This window comes from Passer montanus, unplaced genomic scaffold (genome assembly GCF_014805655.1).
Source record: "Passer montanus isolate IOZ18808 unplaced genomic scaffold, ASM1480565v1 scaffold21, whole genome shotgun sequence".
Taxonomy (NCBI): domain Eukaryota; kingdom Metazoa; phylum Chordata; class Aves; order Passeriformes; family Passeridae; genus Passer; species Passer montanus.
Genome location: NW_024366703.1, coordinates 2,711,077 through 2,732,440, shown reverse-complemented (window position 1 = coordinate 2,732,440; position 21,364 = coordinate 2,711,077). Strand labels below are relative to the sequence as shown.

Here is a 21,364-nt window from a genome sequence, read left to right as displayed (position 1 = left end):
CAACCACTGTTAAAAACACATAATTCTCAGAAGGTAATTAATGTGAAAAAGTGAGAAAAAAACCAATACTTATTTCAACACAGTTACTGTAGTTTGAAGTTCATTTTATTGTTGTGTTTTATGGGTGAGATTTGTTTACAGATTCAGGGTTAATGCCACTGAACTCCATCTTGACAGAGCAACAAAATAACTCCAAAACAGGCTAGAGCAATAAATATCAAACATTCAATCTAAAATGTATAAATATAAAAGTAATTTCTGAAAATGTAGGAAAAAACAGGAATCCTTTTTTCTTTTTTGGCCTTTTGTAGAGTACATTGATGTGGTTCATCCGTATCACCTCAGATCCAGCACGATTATCTTTATGTCTTTCCCAACCACATGGGTACATGGCTGCAGAAGAAGTCAACCCATTACTCTCAGAAATCTCAGTAAAATACCCAGTAACTTCATCCAAGAACTAAGTCTGTAAAAGACCACTGAAAAGAGCCTACCTGGAACAAAAAAATCTTAACTTTTTTCAGAGTTGGACTACCTTCTCATTATCCCTACATGCAATGATGAAAGAACAAAACAGACCAAAAATCTCTGACTTCTCGTTTTGAGGACTAATGATGACAACACAGTAATTTCCAATGTCTCTGAGCATGACTTCTCTGTACTGGATCATTTTGTTTTAAGATATAGGAGATGGTTCTGTATTTGAAGTGAACCCCATTGAAAAAACCCAAACCCTTAATTATTCAAAGGTAAAGGCTCTTATCAGAAATGCCATTTGAATGGCAGCTTGTAACACTCACTTCATGGCTGCTTCTGAAAGCTTAAGTAGTCTCCTGATGTCTACCTTGGTCAGTGAACTAAGGGTAATGAATTAATAAAACAGGGGGAAAATTATTAAGAATTATAATCTCAAGTTTCTGTTTGCAGCAGAACCATGGTCAGGAGTTTGAATAGTAAAAACTGTGTTGAATTATATACTTACATTAAATAACCTAGGGTCCTTTGTATGTGGATGGAATCCCTTCTTTTTACAAGCAGAAACTTCTAGCATGCCAGCATTAGTCAGTCTGAAGATGCCAGTGCTGAAAAGCAGAACATGAAACTCCTGTTACACACTGCTCCCATAGGACACGTCCAAGGTTTCACATACAAATTGCTTAGCTTAAAAGAAGGACAACAGAAAGGTGTTTGGTGACCTTCAATACACAGGAGCCCCAGCTGAGCTGGGCTTTTTAAGGTATTTTAAATCAAGGGAAGTTGTATTCCTGTAAAGGAAGAGATGATGAGGGGAAGTGGAGAAAAAGGACCACAGTACTGGTGCTGTTCCTGTTAGGCAGGTTAGGCCACTGAGGGATAAGGCTGGCTCACACAGGAACAGATGCAAACCAGAAACTTACGTGTTCTGGATTGCATTTCACCCAGGGCAACTTAAAAGATAACAGCCTTAAAACCAGCTGTGTAAATGACTAGTAGGAGTAAATCCTCCCCACTCGTTCAGGTAATCACACAAGCATTAGAAAATGCACTGCTGCATCTCTCTAGGTATTGTATAAAATGTTACAAAGCCATCCTTCTGTGAAGAGAATCTATTACCTACAGGGCAGCACCTGACAAGGTAAATGTTATAGGTTAGAGTTGGTTACAGGGTATCAGCATCAACTGTGAGAGAGGCTTGTAAGAACAAATTTGGAAAGGTGTGCAGGCATGCTCAGGGTTAGAAATGCTGGTGCTTGCGCCCTTGCCTCCCAGTCTGTGCTCACAGCTCTGCTACCTGAAGAGCCCATTCAGGAAATTAGGCAACCAGGACAGGATTTACATCTACTGAGGCAGAAGACCAGAAGGAAAGGCTGAAGAAATGCACACTCCAAACAATGGAATTGGCCCTGGCAACCTGACATGCCAGGCACACCAAAGGAGAATTACAAATTTGTTGAGGCTGGAAGGAACTTCTGAAGACTGTCTGGTCCAGTCTCCTGCTCTGGCAGAACCACCTTGAGCAGGCTGCTAGGACCACGTACCATGTCCAGTAATGTTTTGCATATCTCCAAGGATGCAGACTTCATGACATCTCTGGGAAACCTGTTCCATTACAAACCTTCACATTAATATTTGCACTACTCTATTTTTTTCCAGATGCATAGTTTGTAATTTATGAAATACAAAAATAGATCCTTATTATCAAAAAAGTGACTTTTACCCTTCTGCTTTACAAACTGCAATTTTCCTATCATTCTAGAGAAATAAGCCTAACCTCCCTTCACACTCTTAAGTAGCAGAATGAGGACAGATCTGTGGTAGAGCATTGGCAATGAGTGCTCCAGAAGAATAGCTCTTGTAATTATTACTCTGTTGAGCAAAATATATTAAAAAAATAAAATTTTAAACCTGGATCTTTAAAGGGAGGAGAAGAGAGAAGTCAGAAACAATGCTGTGCATAGAGACTGACTGAAATGCAAGTCTAGGCAACTTATAGAAAACAAAGTCACAACACAATGCTATGCCCTTCATCTGAGTTGACATGTACCCTTTGCATTTGATCAGATTTTATGACAAGAAGCATGGAAAAATACTAAAATATTACTTAAAAAATCAGAACTTACTCATTATGCTTTGGTGAACAAACAATTGCAATGGCCTCTGGCAACATTAGCTGATAAGAACAATGAGTATGGAGATCAACACTGGATAAGAATGCAGTTTGTGTTGGATGTGTCTACAAAAAAGAAAGGGAAAACTCAACATCATGAAATATTTCTTACAGATCAAGGTCAACATGCATTTAAGAAGGAAAAATAATTTGTTACAAGCAAAAGCATCAGTACTTCCCCAGGCTGGTTTCTAAAGCTCTTCTTAGCCCAGGTTCTATATTGTTCTACACTGTTCAACCTGGAGGTTGAATGAAAGCTTTTCAGGATGAGATTCATAGAGGCATATGCACAATCAGATATACAAGCACTTTTCTGATCATGGGGAGGAAAAGGAGGAATGAAGAAGCACAAGACAAATGGAAATGACTTAATTGTCTAAAATCTCTAAGAGAAAAATTAATATAATGTTTAAACTACACAATGCTCCCCTCCCTGACTTTTGAATATGGCATTAGAAAGTAATAAAATACCCTTAAATCAACATAAAAAAAGTTGCAGCAGCAAAAGTAGGCCCACTGTGTCAACAGGATGTCTCAATTGCTTTAAGGAGTTCTCTGTGGAGAACATGAGTGCTTATTTACATCACTACAATTTGAATTCAGTAAGCAAATTTGTATTACTCCAGTTGTTTCTTTTGTTTTGTTTTTTTTCCACATAGTATGTAGAGCCAATATAGGAAAACCGTAATCTATGAGTAATACATACATGGATCCAACCCAAAGTGAGGAGATCATACTGATCCTGAATACCAAATAATTCTTCCACGTTCTCCATGTCACAGTAGTCTGGTCCTGCAGTTTGCTTTGGCACTATTACGTGTGTAATAGTAAATTCATTATGAGTCTGCAAAACAAACATTGACTTAGGGTGGAACAGACTGCCTAAAGAATAAATGCTGAATCAAAATCTGAAAGATGTCAGCTAAAACAAAACAGTCCAGCTCCACTGATTCCAGTGCAGCTCTACCAACATACTGCACCTAAAAATATGCCTTAGCATTTTTAGCATTTTATCATGAAAACATACAGGGTAGTATTAGTCACAACACAAGACTGTTCATTCTCAAATATGCCTTAGCATTTTTTAGCATTTTATCATGAAAACATACAGGGTAGCATTAGTCACAACACAAGACTGTTGTGTTGAACCATTCTGAATGATCCGTGTGAAAAGACTGTCCTTTAAAATAATTAAAAACACATAAAAGAGCTTTGAGAAGACTATCATGATTTTCTGTGAAACAAGACTAACACTGCTGTTCTTTCCCTTCATGCAGTTCAAATACACTTGAGATCACCTCAAATTCCTCATGTCAGCATCAGCCATGACATCTTTCCCTGCTCTCAAAGGACATTACGTGCAATCTAGGTCAAAGGAAAAAAAAAACAGCCTGAAAATCAGATGTTCTACAGCTTGATAGGGGGATTTCTGTTTTGTTGTGTCATTATTCATTTGATGACCCCAGTGGATTCTGGCAGTCTTTATATTTCATTGTCCTGTAACTAAACCTCATTTGCCTCTAGATGAATGCCAGAGAAAGTACTGGAAAAAGCCTGTATTGTACAGCATGCTGAAAAACTTGCTAGGCTTTACAGCAATAGCAGTGTACTTTGAGCAGATGTTTCCCCAGCAAAGCAAGCCCACAGTGCTGAAACGACCACTCAATATGAAGTTCATTACATGGAAGGCTAACCATTTATATCTGCTTTTGCTCTGAAATCAATACATCACAGGATATTATAGCACTATCAAGTATATCTTCCCCATACAAATTTGAGGGTTAAACTGTACCAGTTTTCCACAGAGAATTCCACACGTCTCTATTCCTCTTACTGTATTTGCCTCTGCCAGCAGCAGAAATTTGTGACAGAGATCCCTGGGCAAAATGACACCTCTGAGTGCTTCAGCCAATTGAGCTAACCAAGAATAAAAAAAATAAAGAGAGAGAAAGAGAGATAAAATGCATTTACAGCTAACAGCTAATACAATGAAGATCCCTAAAATAAGGAAATATACACAGTATGTTATACTATATTACTACAAGTGGAAGAATTATACTTACCACATCATAGACTTTAATGAGAATAAACCTACAGGACAAGCACTTCTAAATTGAAGCCACCAACCCACAAGATGCACTCACTAGCCTGTCCCTGAGGTGACAGTCAGCTGTGACCATCTCCCAGGCCAGGGCTTTCCAGGGGAACCACTGCAACTTCTACTTCTGTTCTCTTGAAGCCCATGGCAAGATTCAGACTTTGTTTCACAGGAACACTAAATCTGAATCTTTATATCCATCCATTGGTACTCAAAGGGAAAATGCGAAACTGTGCAAGTGTCCCTCTTAAAATGAAGAAACTGTAAGGAAGTGCTGTGTTTGCACTAACCAGTTCATGGTATTTCAGTATGGGCATCCTCACAGTGAGTAAAGTCACATGCAGGTAGATAAAAAAAAACAGGGGATAAGAGAAATGTCTGCACTTACTCTGAACAGCACTTAGAGTAGCTGCTGGCTTTAAGACCCGTTCCACTGGTGGCGAATGTCCAGCACAGCCGGAGGTGCCGCGCTTCTCTTTCTTCTCCAGCAGCGCTGCAGATAAGGAGCTGTTCTCTGGTACAGAGATACAAGACAGCATACCTCCATCTATCTGTTCAGACATAACCACACTCTCTTTGATTTTCTGATCTCGAGCTAGCTCTTGCTTCTTAAGTTGATCCTCAAAGAATTGAAACTGCTCCGATTCCAGCTGCTGCTGCCGCATATGTGCGATTCGTTTCTTCTCTGCCTCTATGAGCTTCTGGTGCTCCAGTTTCTTCAGAAATTCAGTTCTACATTTGTTCTGAAACATACACAACGTAGTGACATTCTCAGAACACCAAAAATGCTGCAAAAAATTGAAGGAAAGGAGCAATCTAACAGTTCAATAAAACCATAAAATCCTGTCATTAAAGAGGAACTCATTTGGAACCTGGTTACTGAACTGGAAAATACAAATATATCCCCAAAGGTAGGATGGAAAACACAGCATAGATGGATGGAACAAAGAAGACATTTCTCAGATGCTTTTTCCAAAAGAAGTTTTTAAGCTATAGATCCTGTTTTCAGTGGCTTCAATCTCAGTTCAAAGTAGAGCACATTTAGAGCCAAGGAATCTTTTCCATTTATTGACATGAATATCAATTTAATTTTCTTTATAAGGCAGAATCAGAGCATACCAAAAATCTACTTGGATCTTTATTACAGTTATTAATTAAATATGGCAGCACATGTATTTCCTAGCACACACTTGCATTACATATTTTTTAATGACCAGCTGATTCTGAAGAAGAAATGAGAAGTTATTCCTAAGCAGCTCAGGAAATTATTAGGTTCTTGTAAAACTGGCATTTTACTGCTTAATTTTCAAGTTTTATATGACAGAAATATACTCATGTCAATATTTAATAATCATATAAAACTTACTTTGTGTTGCATGTATTCTTGATATTCCAAGTTATATTTTTTTAAAAGATCTCTTTTCAGTTCGTCTGTCCGTGGAAATGCAACCTCCTTCAATTTCTTTGAGGTGGGATGGGGAAAAAGACAAAAAAGTTTACTTTTCACTTTTAAAAAGAGCCACCTGGAAAACAAACTCAGCTGTAACACAGAATGTTTTAAAATACAAAACAGAAAAAACCTACTATTCTCACAAGAAATAAAGCAAAAGAGGAAACAGACACTATATCATCACTTTATGAAAGTTCTACAGTACATCAGTTTGAATAAATATATTGATTGACATTAGTGAAACATGTGGCATGGCTGCTTCTTATCTCAAGGTAAGATTAGTCCTTTTACTAGGAGTCTGTTATCTCTGTCTTGTTTAATAGGTGTGTGATGACTAATGTTTTTGTTGTAGGTGTAATTCATAAAAAAATTGCTAAGGCCAACTTAGAGAGTTTCAGGTAGGATCATTGCATTTTTACCTGAAACTTCCCAGTCAGAAATATGTCTAAATATGCCCATTTTCAAGTGGGGAAAAAGGGTTTTTTTAAGAGATAGTTTTACCTGTAGCTTTCTGTCACAGACCTGGCAAAACAACATTTCTTATAAAACAGAACCAACACCCAATGCTTTCTACTCATGTGAAGGCTATTACAAAATAACTCCAAGGCTGTAGGCAAGGGAGGGAAAGTGACCTCGTGCTTAATGCTACTGAGTGCTACAGGAGAAAGCAATGTTAGATGCCCTTTCTCAGTAGGGATGCTCTCCTAGTGGACCACAGTGGCATGGACTGTTTTGGAGTAGGGATGCTCTCCTAGTGGACCACAGTCAGAACTTTGGCATGGATTGTTTTGATTTTGAGTAAAACATTCAGTTTAACAGTAGAGAAAGCAAGCAAACATGGGGGCATGGAGGAAGAGACACTCTTGGTCCTGTTAGCAACTCTCACTGGCCAATTCCAGCTGTTTTAAGTTCAGTATAAGGCTATACTTATAATTTATTTAGGACTTATTTTCTAGAGGGGAAAAAAAACAAAAGTACTGGTCCTGTTAGCAACTCTCACTGGCCAATTCCAGCTGTTTTAAGTTCAGTATAAGGCTGAATACTTACTTATAATTACTTATAATTTATTTAGGATTTATTTTCTGGAGGGGAAAAAAACAAAAGTAAAACTATTTTGTATGGAAGTGGAGGGAAAAATCTGGTAAAAACTAAGTAAATACATATTTGGTAATAAAGAAAGAAAAATATATATTTTACTTATTTAGCAGAGTAAGCAAATACTGCACAGGCATCAGTAATGCCACACATTTCTCCTTCTGTTTGCAATATTCAGTTTGGACCATTATCCATTCACATAATTGCGACCAGAATCAAACTAAGTACAGTTAAAATATGCATTTTTAATATGCAGACTTTCAGAAATAGATGTACCTGGGCTCTCAACAACCTACCTACTTACTCAGACCATTCTCATTCACGTTTTAGATAAATAATTTAATTTCCAAAATAAAACACGCATGAGTAGTGGAGAAAAGTATCAGAAATTGAAGCTGTGATGGCTGCTATGGGGAAAAAGAAGCTATGGCCTATATGGGCTAGGAAAAATGAAGAGGTTCTGAGCAAAATATTTCATAAATACCAGGAAACTATAACCCTACCTTAATAATATCTTGTTTTTCTGGTACTGCACATTGGTGATAGTCTCGGTGACTGGGCAGCTTTTCTACAAACAACCTAGAAAATTAAACATGCATGTGTTTAGTCAGAAGAATATCCATAATAGCATGCATGTTGGCAAAAAAATCAGTTTCACATAATTGTTAAACACTGAATTCCAGATGACTTGGACCAGGGTTCTACACACATGTTTAAACTAACACATTATGATATGGACCTGTATGGGACACACAGAATAAGGACAGAAGATTATTTTCCACATCTGATATATTTTGGTTTCCACTAGGACTGGGTTAGGTTAAAAAAAAAAGGACAAACTAGCAGCCAGCATCTAAAAATATCCCTCAAAAACACCCTCCACTCTAGTCAGTGGTAGTAAATCTTATTTCTACTCTCTTCTCTGTTCTTAGCCAAAATGCTGACTCTCAATGGAAGACAAGAATGCAACACTGACTGTCACTAAAGCAGGTATTTTTACCAGACCAAGCTGCACAGATAAATTATGGCAACACTAAGCTGCAAAGAGTTTGTAATGCACAGCTGCTATCATTCTTCCAGCAATTTGCACAATATTCACCTCCAGACCCTCTTTTTATAGAGAGATACATTTGAAAACAGGTGGGCTAAGAAAGGTTTGGTCTAGTTTTCAGAGTCTAAGGAAAATAAGGAGGAAGGAAGGATTTTTCCCTTACAAAAATTTTTAAATATGCACATTAAAAAAACCCCCAACCTTTCCAAAGTAATAAAACAAACCAATCAATCCTACAGCAAAACTAGCTAGGTTAAAAGTTTAAATCTGCCAGTGACATATTTCTCAGCTGTCTATTTTGAGAGCTGCAATGAAAGCTGGCCAGATTTGTTCTTTTGTGGTAAGGAGAATAATCATGAACATACATTGTAGATTTTGCATTTATTGTAAGAAACAATAAATTATACTTAATCCTTTTGGGGGGAAAAAAGTAAAATGAAAGCAAGAAAACACTTTTCTCATGCTTTTTAAATATTGCGCAGTACTACCATCCTTAAGATCAGCAGATGCTCAGAGGACACAACTACTAAATGCTTAGAAATCTTACTTAAACATTGCTTTTACAGTAAAAAATTGTATTTATTATTGTGCAATACTACCATCCTTAAGATCAGCAGATGCTCATAGGACACAACTACTAAAGGCTTAGAAATATTACTTATTGCTTTTACAGTAAAAAATTGTATTTAACCAACATGGTGACATGGCTTAGAAATCTTACTTAAGCATTGCTTTTACAGTAAAAAATTGTATTTAACCAACATGGTGACATATAAAGAATAATCTGGGGGCAACAGTGCTCATGGTATGGCCTGGCAGAGTAAACTCAAAACTTCTGTATGTTAGGTTAATTCATGCCTGGCAGTTCACACATGGATAGGACAACCACATGAAAAAGTGAGAGAAAGTTTCAGCAAAGCCCATGCTCAGTGTAAAAGATCTCCAGAGAACAAATCCGTTCTGCAAGAACGCGTTGAACAAATTTCTCCTTATCTAAAGGGTTTCTCAGTGCAGCTCACCATTTCAGTTCACTCAGAATCACAAGCTGTAATGCTTCCTTACGTTATGAACTTGTTGTAGAAGACGAAAGCGTTCTCCAGGTTCCCCTCCTCCATGTAGACGGCCGCCATCCGCTCCATCTCCACTCCCGATCGGAAGTAGCGCCGCGGGGTGATGTCCTCGTTGATGCTGATATTGCTGCCCAGCTTGCTCAAGGCACGCACTCTCTCCTCGGGGCTCACAGAGATGTCTGTGTGGTCAGGGATAGCTACCAGCTTTTTCTGAGAAAGAGCAGTCTCGTTAGCCAAGAGAATATTCTGTTTCGCTTTCAGTAAGTGGTCTCAGTCAAAACGCTCAGGGGAAACATTCAGCTAGTTTTTTCTGAAAATAGGCATTGGTTTCCCCACCTCTAGCCACAACTGAAACATTCCAACTTATTTCTCAATCACAAGTAAATTATAATCTAAAATAAAAGTGACTTTATTCCCTTTGAAAACAACAAAAAAGGATAAAAATTAGGAAAATACCTGTAGGCAAAAAAAAAAAAGGAAATTGCTGCAGAAATTACCAAAAGCAGTATAAAGTGTGTCCTCTTAAAAAAAACCCACACATGAATTCCACAAAGTTCTGTCTTAAGTTACTGAAATAATTTGATGGATGTCCTGCATACTCAGACTCCTATTACATGATGTATAGCATTTGACTGCTAGAAATAGTTCAGGAAACAAAGAGCAATAAGCTCCTCTGGTCAGTCAACAGTTCACTTCAAATCTTCATTTCCAGTTTTAAATGAGGCAGTTAAAGACTAAGGAGTTTGAACTAATTACTGAAGAAGAACCATAGCTGCTTATTATGGTCATTACCTTCCAGGTAATTAATAAATAAATAAATAAATAAATAAATAAATAAATAAATGGCTACTGCAAGTTGTTTCCTCTTTGATGAAATTTCTTATTCTTTCTCTACAAAATGCTCATTTCAACTTCTTAAAAATCTGAACGCAGACACCCCATAGAGCACACATACAGAAATATAAAAAATTCCAACAAAACTGTCAGGCAGCATGCAGGAAGAGACCCATGGAGCTTTCTCTACAAAATGCTCATTTCAACTTCTTAAAAATCTGGTTGCAGACACCCCATAAAGCACACATACAGAAATATAAAAAATTCCAACAAAACTGTCAAGCAGGAAGACACCCATGGAGCCGAGAGCCACCACTGTTAAACAACTCTCTTGAAATTTTTCCTCATTGAAAGAGAAGTTGCTCAGCCACTGTAACATCTCTGCAATACATACCAATGAGCTGACAGTGAATGGTTGCTCCATGCTGCTGTCTGCCTGCAAACCAAGGAGATTGCTCTTTTCCTCCAAAGTCTCCATCTGACTGAAAGGCCAGTATCAATCCTGAGCTCAGTATTTGCCACCAGATGTCTCAGGGTTTAATAGTCCAAGGGAAACTGGAACATAGATATGCTGATTCTGGTCCTGTGCTGGAAAAGATAAATCATTCAGATTAGAAATATATTCAAATGTCACGTAACTTTGCATGCCACCACACACTCATTACTTTGGTGGCACAGTACCTACACATTTAATCATAATTTAAAACTTACCAGGTGTCTAGAATTTAAATTGGGAATGTATAAGGGCTTACAGTGCAGTTGTGGACTACTTGACCTGTACTAAGGTTATTTCAGCAGATTTGAACACAATAAATTATTTTTACAATTTTTATAGCAACTTAAAACCCCCCTAATTTTCAAGTATTAAGTGAAAAACACAGAAGTTTGAGGACTTATTACAGAATCTGTGTTTCCTTGAGCACATGTTTACAAACATTTATAAAAATTAGAAATCTGGTACCTTTATTTTCTGCTAAGACTATTAGAAACAAAACTTCATGCACAAATTTGTATCAGTAATACAAAGCAGAAAAAAATATGTCAAACACCATGTGTTCCACCTGCACAGCTTGCTGATTTCAACACTCAAAATCAACTCTGATGAGCCAACTAATAAAAATTCCTCCTTGCACAGCTTTGAACAAGTAAAGAGAAAAAATGTAGATGTTGTGGTCATCAAAAAAAAACCCCAAAAGGAAACTAAACCAAAACAAGAAAACCCAACTCTGAGAGAGGAATGAAATACTCAAATTACACAGGAAATGTGAAAATTAAGTTTCTAAAAGTTTTTTCACTTGTGTGCTCAGTCAAAATGGATTTGATCCTGCATGTTGAAGGTTCGGAAATGTGAAAATTAAGTTTCTAAAAGTTTTTTCACTTGTGTGCTCAGTCTAAACAAATTTATCCTGCATGTTGAAGGTTATTTATATGTTGCCATAAACATGCTTGTGCTTTTGTAAAAGCATAGAATGGGTTCAGCAAACATATTTTCTCAGCACACCTCTCTCTGGAGGCCAGAGGAATCTGGGTTGAAGAAAATAACCCTAATGTCTTTTTAGATGGCTGTATTTCTCAAGTATTGATTTTTGTGTTTGTGTCTTCCTCATTTTTCTTCCAAAAAGCAATACTATCTATTAGATCAGTCCTTAATTTTAACCATTAGTGCAATTCATTTTCAAGAAGTTTTGCTAATTAAGGTATTAAAACCGCTTGCACAATTTGTAACAAAAAAAAAAATAAGCAAGGCTTATATATTTGAGAAAACAACCTTAGTTGTGGCTGCAGTGCTAATAAAAATAGTTCTCTAAACCATTTAATTTTATGGACATGGAGCTCTGGTGTAAATGATCACCTTGGCAGGAGAGCCTGTTCATTCCCTATTCACAAAGTGCAGAAAGGCCCCATGGGACAATGATAAGGAAATATTTTTGCTTTAGCCTACTCCAAGAAACTTTCTGTTTTGGGGCTTGTTCCACCTGAAACCCTTCTTCACTGAAGCCCTGTGGATGTGGAAGGCTGTGAAAGGACAGAGCTAAAAGCTTGGCCAGTGCAGTTTGTGTCAGACTTCTGGCCCTGCAGCCCAGATTCTAAGCAGAAATAAAACCTTCAACGAGAGACTCTGCATTAATGTGCTTTGTGGAACTCAGGAACAAAAACCAAACCAACCAACCAACCAACCAAAAAAGGATGTAAAAAGCACATCTTTTACAAATATTTATCCATTCACTTATCCATCACTTGCAAATTTTAAATTTTATTTCCCCCAGAAGCATCTGGGACAGCTAAAATACTTGAATGGAAGAATGGATTTGATCTGAAGTATGCATCCAAGTACAACAAACTGCAAAATGTTCTAGTCACTCATATATATAAAAAAAAACTGTTCAAAGTAAAGGTGCAGAAATGTATTTCTCTCCAATTTCTTATTTCATTTAGTAGCTTCTGGCAAGAAAGCTTTTCTGTAGCAGTTTTTCATTCTGCTTTCAAGGCTTTCTCCCTTAACAGCCCTTCTGCAAAGCCTAGAGAGGAAATGGACATTTAGGACAATGCTCATGAGATGCTTCCCTCTGAAAACATGGAATATGGATCAAATACTTCTTTCAACTGTTACTGCTCCTTGGAGACCTTTCAGTCTAGCTGGTAGGCAAGTGCAAAAAAAGTTATTGCAAGTGGCAAACACAGGAGCCAGTAATTAGGGGTTTGGTTTATTTCTTTGGGGCCAGTACTCCCAAAGAGGTCTTTGTTAAAGAAGCCTATGGTCAAAATTCCCATGTCAAAATCTCTTTGGAAATGCCACAGGAAGACATCATGGAACCCTTTACTTGCAAATATTTCTCAACTTGACTGGCTCTAAGAATATTAAAGTTATAAACATAATTCAGTGAACTTTAAACCTAAAGAAGCATTAGTTATAACATTTTTTTTTAAAGCGTAATAACAGGTATTTTAAACAGGAGACATCTGGTAATAGCAGAAACTCACACTTCCTCAAAATTGTGTCTGAGCCTGGAAAGGATGAAGAAGCTCTGCAACAGACATAAGACATTTCACAGTGCAAGAGCTTAGCAGAAGAATGTCTGAAAATAAAAGAAGAAACTGGCTTTTTTAAATTTAGTTTCAGGAACACACTAAAAAGAGACATTACAATGAGACATTGTAAATAAAGAAGAAATACTAAGATGAATTTGTATCCCTTGTACAAAAATGTCATAGAAGATTCAAATACATCACTATTACAGGTGGCAATGTAACTTCAGAAAAAACTATAAAGATTGTGGGCTAGCTTATAACTGCACTCCAATATATTATCCTTAACACATGAATACGCTGGCAGAATTATGAATGATTAAAACGTTGAGAGTTAAGCTTTACTAAAAACACCACCAGAGGCATGTGTGCCAGGTGCCTGGAATGCCTCCGTGCATAATGCTCCTCACGGCACAGCTTCCCAGTCACCTTCAGCTGCCGCAAGGGCACGGCACTGCCAGGGGCTCCCCTCGCCTCCCCGTCCTCCTCTGTGCTCTCCCTGTGCTGCCTCCACTGACCTCAAGGCAAGCTGTAGCTGATCCAAATTAAAATTAAATGAACCTTTACTTCCTTCTCCAAATCAAAATGCAAAGTAGCAGGCAGAACCACGAAGCCAGCAAAGCAGAGAGGTTTGTCACTTTCTGAGGCAGTGCTGTCCTAGATTGATGAGCTGGCTTTGAAAGGGCACCCTAAGAGTTTGTATAGTTCCTACAACAATTGCCCAGTTCTGGCAAGTGACTCTGTTTTCTGGAAATATATTACACTTTACAAGAGTAAAGACAAATTCAAATACCAAATCTCTCTGTATAGCTGAAACTAATTATATTCAAACATACAAAATACTTACACTAATAGAGTGAACTACACTCCAACCTCAACCACAGGGGATAAATACCAATGCTAGCTTGGAGTTGTTTTAGTCTATTATACTCTAAAGTGCTCAAAATTCTAAGAGTAAAGATGCATTTTTCTATTTCACTATTTCAGGCATTCCAGTTAAATTAGATGGACTTAGGTATGTTTGTTTGAGGAGAAATGCCAGGACATTTAGCATTCAAATTAAGTTTTTTTTTTCTAATTATGAGTTTTCTGATAGTCATTACCAGATAATAATAATAACCTAACATTTATTTAATGGCTAAGAATTTTTTCTTGATTTCATTGGGAATACCACTTCTCATCAAATTCCATTTCCTCCTCAAAAAGCATTTGTTTTCCCATATGTCCCATCTTATTATTGTATGTATTATTCCTTGAAAAATCCAGGTTTATTAAATCAAAGCCATTCAGCCACAAGAAAACAGAGCAAACTGAGAAAAACAGCATTTTAAATGGTATTGAAAGTGACTCCTGTTCAGGCTAACAAGTGTGGTACCAAGTAGCAGGGAAATGAAAAGCAGAGACAGCAATTTTAAGTGAAAGTATATGCCAAGAGTAGTACACGAAGACAGAATAAGCATATCAAGTACCCCAGGAGCAGGCTCATGAGACAGAGGTGCTGTGAGAAGGTCTGGGGAAAGCATGCACAAACAAACCCTTCTGAGAACTGCAATATCACAGTTCACCACAATTCTCCAACGCCCTCAGTTTGCTGCACGCTGGCATTTCGGCTGCCAGGCTGGCTGGATGTGGCCAAAGGAGGCACCATGGCTGTGCTCAGAGCCCGACAGGCATGGCCCTGCTGACCTTCCCTGCTACAGGAGGGTGGTGTGGCAGTGACAGGTGACACACGCGGCTGCACAGCGTGGCTGCAGCGGTGCTGTTGGAGCTGCATGGCTGCAGCGCTGTTGGAGCTGCCAAGCCAGGGACACCAAGCAGGACCACGCTCTGCCCAAGGATGCTCACAGGGACTGTGGCACCCAGCGGGAGCTGTGCTGCTCCAGCCCTCCGGACAGGACACAAAGAGAAGCTCAGGGTGTCAGGACCTCCCAGAAACTGACTGCAGAGTGCTAGCATTGAATTTCAGCTCCTTGTCGTCATCTGGAGGCTGCTTTCCCCTCTTCAGTTCTTCACAAGAGGTTGAACGAGCAATATTGCTCATTCATGAGAGGTTCCGAGAAATGCTGAATGAGCTCTTTGGATTTTTAAACAAGTAACTTCCATAAATATTAGTTAAATGTATAGTTTTCCCTTTGTAACATTAGTTACTTTGAAACAGTAGTTTCCTCTTTGTAACACATTTTTAAATTTCAAAGGAGTTAATCGTAACACGGACTGCACTGCTGTCAGCAGTATTTATCAATATTTTGATTATTTGTCTTATGAAAAAAATCTTTGTTAAAGAGATCACTGGCAAAATTTTCCAAAGCACTTTCTTCATTCAAAGATTACATTAAAAATAATCTATGCAACGATTTCTTCTCTAAATATTTTTAAAGGCGCATTATTCCAGAAATACTTTCTTTTGTTTGATACTTTTGTGGAATGTAAAGCCTAGATGAGGTTCCCACCAAAATCATTGACTTCACTCCATTAGGATCAGGATTCTTAAAGTATATATAGAAATATTTGCTAATATAGAAGCTAAAATGTAGTATAGTTCTACTTTTTGAAGCTACTCTTGAAAGAACTGTTCTGCAGCCATCCCATGGCAAGAAAAAGCTTACTTTAATATTGCCATGAGAAGTTAACACAATCATACTTCATGTTACTATACTAGGAAGTGTGATGATTACAGAATCCTAGAATAAAGATGCATCTCAAACCATAAGGAGGTCAGTACTCATTAAAATAGCCAAATTAGCAAGTGCAACTAACACCTTTCAATTACCCATAATGGAACGAAGTTGTCTCAGCAAACTTTAAATAGGTCACACCAGTGATTGCCAGATGAAGGTAAAGGACCATTTCATGCCAGTAAATCACTCATGAAGCAGACACTTAAAATTTTGTACTTGGAAGTTGATACTCAATTGAATTTGGTAAAAACCAGGTTAGAAATACAGGCACCTATCTCATTCAGCTCTTTTTGAAATTCCAGGCTGTGTATTGGCACAGCACATGATTATTTATATACACACACTTAGGTTTGATATATAAATATGCTAAACACCAGCCTAAATAGCAAACTGCCTTCTGTTGGTTCTCTCCGAAAAGAAACAGCATATTCATCTGTCAACATGCTTTTTGTAACAAGCATTCATCATCACAGCAAGGGATTCAGCTGGTATAGTAAGTAGTCTCTTCTGGAAAATAAAAAACCAACAAAGCACTGAATGTCATGGCAAGATTATTCTCTTTTGCAGAGGAAATACCCAATCAACAAAACTCAACAGAATGGCCTTTCAAGGAAAGGAACCACTGCGAGGAGCCAGTTCCTGAAAACCCTGTGCCTTTCAATGGAGAGATTGCTCTTCACAGCTACTCCTAAGCTCAGCTCTGGAAAAGCCCATCTCAGCTCACAGTTTGACAGTGCTCCTTAGCTCCACAGCTCCCTTCAAACAGCAGTTCCAAGACCACCTCCCAAGCTCCACTAACTGCCAGAAGCAGCTGCTGAGCTGTACAACCATCTCTCCTAGAATGGATCAAGAACATTTGCTCTTTCTCACTGTGAAGGACCAGTGCCTGCCATGCCCCAGCACAGTGCCCAGAGGCCTCTCTGCATCAGGGCAGGATGGACAGTAGCACCTTCACCTGCTTGGGTGCCAAGAGGGAGAAATCACAGGCAGGGAAGATCCCCCATGCACAGGTCTGCCAGACCCAAGCCTTGCTTATATGCTTAGGCCATTCAGTGCTGTACCTTGCATCACAAAACTGAGCTTTATTTTAATCTAAAAAATGAATGGGTGACACAAGGTTCTGTTTGCCCGCTTCAAAACAAAGTTTGAATTAACTGTCTGAAGACTGTTATAGCTGTTCTGCTAATATTTGGATGACTGCAATTAGTCAGTGTAGTTTCTTGAATATCGACTACCTGTTTTCTAAGGACAGCATTCCTCTTGGCACAGATACAAACATTACTGCATCAAGAAGCTATGTTAATAAAATTAGATTGCTACTGCTTCTGCTAAGACTGATAAACCACTACAATATGCAGATAATGTCCAACATGGCACGTGCAAGAACCTGGCTTCTGCTCCCTACAGAGTATGTGAATGCAGAGCCTACAGGCTTCTCCCTCCTTTTGCTTCAAAGCACAGAGGAGACCTCTGACTGTCAACTATTTTCTCATTCATTTTTATGCAGGCTGTTTTGAAATCAACATCAGGGACACCAATCAGTTTAGTGACACCATTCAGTTTTAGCAAAAAGCTAAAACACCATTTTGTCAACATTTAAATGTCACCATTTAGTGACACCATTCAGTTTTAGCAAAAAAGCATTTTTAACACAATGGATAAATATCAACCATGGTAGAATGTCTTGGATTACAAGCAAAATCTTTCTTAGGCAGTCAGTCAAATATTACTTATGCAACACAGAACAGCATCTTTCCAGTGACCCACTAAAAGGATGTTCTAGACATGGTGTAGAAAAACAGTGCCATTTCCTTCCTTTGGGAAATCCACAACAGTCCCCTAAGCAAATTACACCAGGGCACAGTAACCCAGAAGAGGACAGAAGTACAAGAAAGAGTTGGTTTTATACAATTTGTTCTTTGATGATTCAACTGAAATACTGAAAAAAGGAGATATTTGCAATCCATTACATCAGTGATAAAACTAACTTCCACCATGAAGACAAGAAGCTGTGTTGCTAAGGGAAACAAATGAGAGGTTAAAATCAGCACAGAGGCCTGCAACTTCTTACACTTCCAAGAAACAAAGAGAGCATGATTCCTTGCAAAGCTGATTTTTTCTGTCTGTATCCCTATTTCTCTCAGGGGCAAGAGGGGTTAAGAATCTTCTGGTTCTTCCTATAAAATGCAATTATATTTTTTGGCAAAATACAGCCTACCTAAATTTAGAAGACTTTAAGACTCCATAGCATCTAATAAGGACACTTGTTGAGTGAGTGACTGGTTGCAACAATCAATTTCTGTCTCTATCAGATGACAAATTCTTATGCTGTCTCACTTTCTATAACTCAAAATATAGGGGGAAAAATAAAGGTGAGCCAAATTTATTTGACATTTCTGACATACAAATTCACAGTTTATTTTAAGCCAATTAAAGTGCCTATAAAGAATGAAGCTTGTTTTTTTGGCCTCAAATCTAGAAAAAGTAATTTGAGGCATTAGTTCAAAGGATTCTGACTGTTTTGTACACAACTGGTTAAGTAAGGAAAGGTAAGAAATGGACAGGGAGATTACCTACAGGATGAAGTGTGATCAATCAGTATGAACAATTATCCTTTATCTGCTGTACAATGTTTACATTAAAAGAACACAGCTAGTTGATTTCATAAGGAAATCTTTTACCTCCCCTATTCTAGATGATTCAGGAGGTAACATGCTACAAACAAAAAACAACCCAGGAAAAACAAGAGGAATGTCTGCTTCTATGAGAAGAATTCTGTGAGCTTTAGACTGCTGTTCTACTTGGATAGTTACAATATTTTATTTCTCTTACTTAAAGTTTCTAAGATTGACAGTGTTAAGCACATGTTTCATAGCAGCACTGGCTGTAACACAGCCAGCTCACAGGGCTGCTTGACAGTCAGCTGAATTATCCAGAATATCAAAGCTGAGCACGATGTTTTCTGGCTAACATTTTGTATGCCTGCAGGCCAACAGCTTCATCCTAGTGAAGCTACACACAGTCCACCCTTGAGCCCTTCAAATTATTTGTTTTTCCCCTCAGGATGAGCCCCATTGATCTTTGCAGCCTATACAAGGTCCTTTTTATATCAACATAGAGCAATAGGCATCTCTGAAGGCTTTTTGTCAGCGGTTCAGAGATGCTAAAAGAGGAAGATGCTTCCTACGTTGATTATGTGGAGAGCCCACAGCTTCCATAACGCAATTCCCTGTGTTGTGTGCTGAGTGTGACTCATCCAGAGCTGCCTGTAGGAAGTGGTAGGCAGCGGGTTGTGTCTGAGGAGCTGCCTGACTCACAGCACTTCTGAGAGGCATCAGCAGCCGGGCAAGATTGAAAAGGCTGGATTTTTATAATAGGAATTTCTTTGCAACACCACTACTAAGCCACTGCACACGGATTGTTCAGGAACTGCACAAGCAAGATAATTTTCTTTCATGGACTGATACTTCTATTTATAATGGAAAGCATGACCAGAAAATATGTTTCCTGGCACGACAATCTAAATGTCCTAATTTTATTAAAATTGTATGCACAAATACTTCCTTTACATGGCAGCAAACTAATTTTCAGAACACAAATTGGAAGTGTAACCTTTGGTGCAGAAATAAAATTGCAGAAGTGATAAAACCAGAAAAAAAAACCATTATTCATGCATGTCCAGCAAACAGAGACCAAAAACTTGGTTTTATACAGTATTTGTTCAGTGCCTCCATGCACAAGTCACCTTGGCATTCCCTCAGCAGCTGAAGATTTCACAACATCCCTCACCTTGAGCTATTCTCTTCCTGATCTTGGTGATTAACTTCCAGGAAAAGCCTTAAGGCCTAACCTTCAGCATGTTTAATGCACATAAAGAAAACCACACAAGAAATGCCTTCACAGCGTCTGCAGAGCAATAGCAAGTAATACAAATGACTGCAGGGTTGATCAAAACAATTTTTAAACATAATGCTACAAAATACCCTCCTGCACTTACAGCCATTCAAAAATGCTGTACACACACCCCCACACAAGGACCCCCAACTATGAAATTGGTACCTACAGAATTATACAAAATTTGGGATGAATGCTTCCTGCATTCCTACCGTATCCTGTGATCTGTGAAACTCCAGACTTGTAAACACTGGCCTTTGGTTTACTTATCAAAACATTTAGCATTTAGACATGCAACATACCAGCTGCAATGCATTCAGTACATGAGAAAACTCGTCTGTTTCAGAGTATATTGCCTGAGCAGCAATTGCCACAACAGCAAACCTGGGCTCCATTCTCCTGGGAATATTCAGTGAAGTTCTGGGTCTATATGCTACTTTCTACAACTTGGTTGTCTAAGGCAAGTCATCAATATATGCTAACTAGTATAGTTTTGGATAGTAATCCACTTAAGCCTGCAATGAGGAGAAACCTCACTTCTGTACAGACAGAACTTTCTCAAAGCTGGCCTTCACTTAGGGAATGAATGTCCTGGGAAGTACAGGGTCTCCAAGATCTTATATTCTCACTACTTCCCATTCTCAGTAGAAGGTGGGGGTTTTCCTGCCCATGACTTCTCAGAGCATTCAGAACCACGTGCATATTAAACACAAATAATTCCAGATCAAGAGGAATTCCCCCATAAGAGACTTTTTGGCATCCTTCTGAAACCGGGCAGCACATGCAAGAGCGAGATACATTCTTCAGTGCACTTCAGAAGGACACCTGAGATCCTACAGAGGTCAAAAGGAGGCAGGTACAAAACCAAGTACATCAACAGAAAAAGCTCATCAGAGAGTTAGGGATGCTCAGCAACCGCAATTTCTACCGCTTCAGATTCTTTCACTTTCTGTTCCGATGACATCTTTCACATATATAGGGAAATAATTTAAAGCCAGAACACTGCTATCAGTTTGATTTGTCCCTGGCACAGGGCAGCATCCCGGACTCCCCACCGCGCTGCTGTCTGCGTGGGCGCGGTGGAGCCAGCAGGTTCAGCGGCCGGGCTGGCTGCCCGCCGCCCCCCGCCCAGCCCGATGCCCCCGCACTGCCCGGAGGAGGGCTGTCCGGGAGGCCTCCGCGGCTCCGCACCTGACACCGGGGCGGGGACGGGGCGCCGGCCGGGCCGAGGAGCGGATGGAGCTGGTCCCGGCCCCCGCTGCACGGCCCCGGAAAGGGTCCCGGCCCTTGTGGCTGTGCCCGCAGGAGCAGCGGATGGAGGCGGGAGGCAGCGCCTCGCCGGCTCCGCTGCCTGCGGCGGGCAGGGGATGCTGCTTACCGGCTCCCGCATCCGTGGGCAAAGCGCGGGGCGGGGGGAGCGCCGGGCGGCCTGGGCCTCCTCCTGCTTCTCGTTCTCTTCCTCCTCCTCCCGTCTCGCCTGGCCGCGCCGGGACGCGGAGCCGCGGGCGCCGTGCGCGGAG

General features: G+C 39.3%; 1 protein-coding gene across 1 annotated transcript; it reads right to left on the bottom strand.

Moving 5' to 3' along the window:
- Positions 1–87: 87 nt before the first annotated feature.
- Positions 88–21,358, bottom strand: STAMBPL1 (STAM binding protein like 1). The gene is made up of 11 exons (XM_039708927.1): positions 21,223–21,358; positions 10,640–10,833; positions 9,404–9,621; positions 7,794–7,869; positions 6,112–6,207; positions 5,134–5,488; positions 4,440–4,564; positions 3,354–3,491; positions 2,601–2,713; positions 983–1,082; positions 88–393 (listed from the first exon to the last, which is right to left on the bottom strand). Exons 2-11 carry the CDS (start codon positions 10,721–10,723, stop codon positions 337–339), a joined length of 1,362 nt encoding a protein of 453 aa, XP_039564861.1. The 5' UTR covers positions 10,724–10,833; positions 21,223–21,358; the 3' UTR covers positions 88–336.
- Between the last annotated feature and the right edge of the window lie 6 nt (positions 21,359–21,364).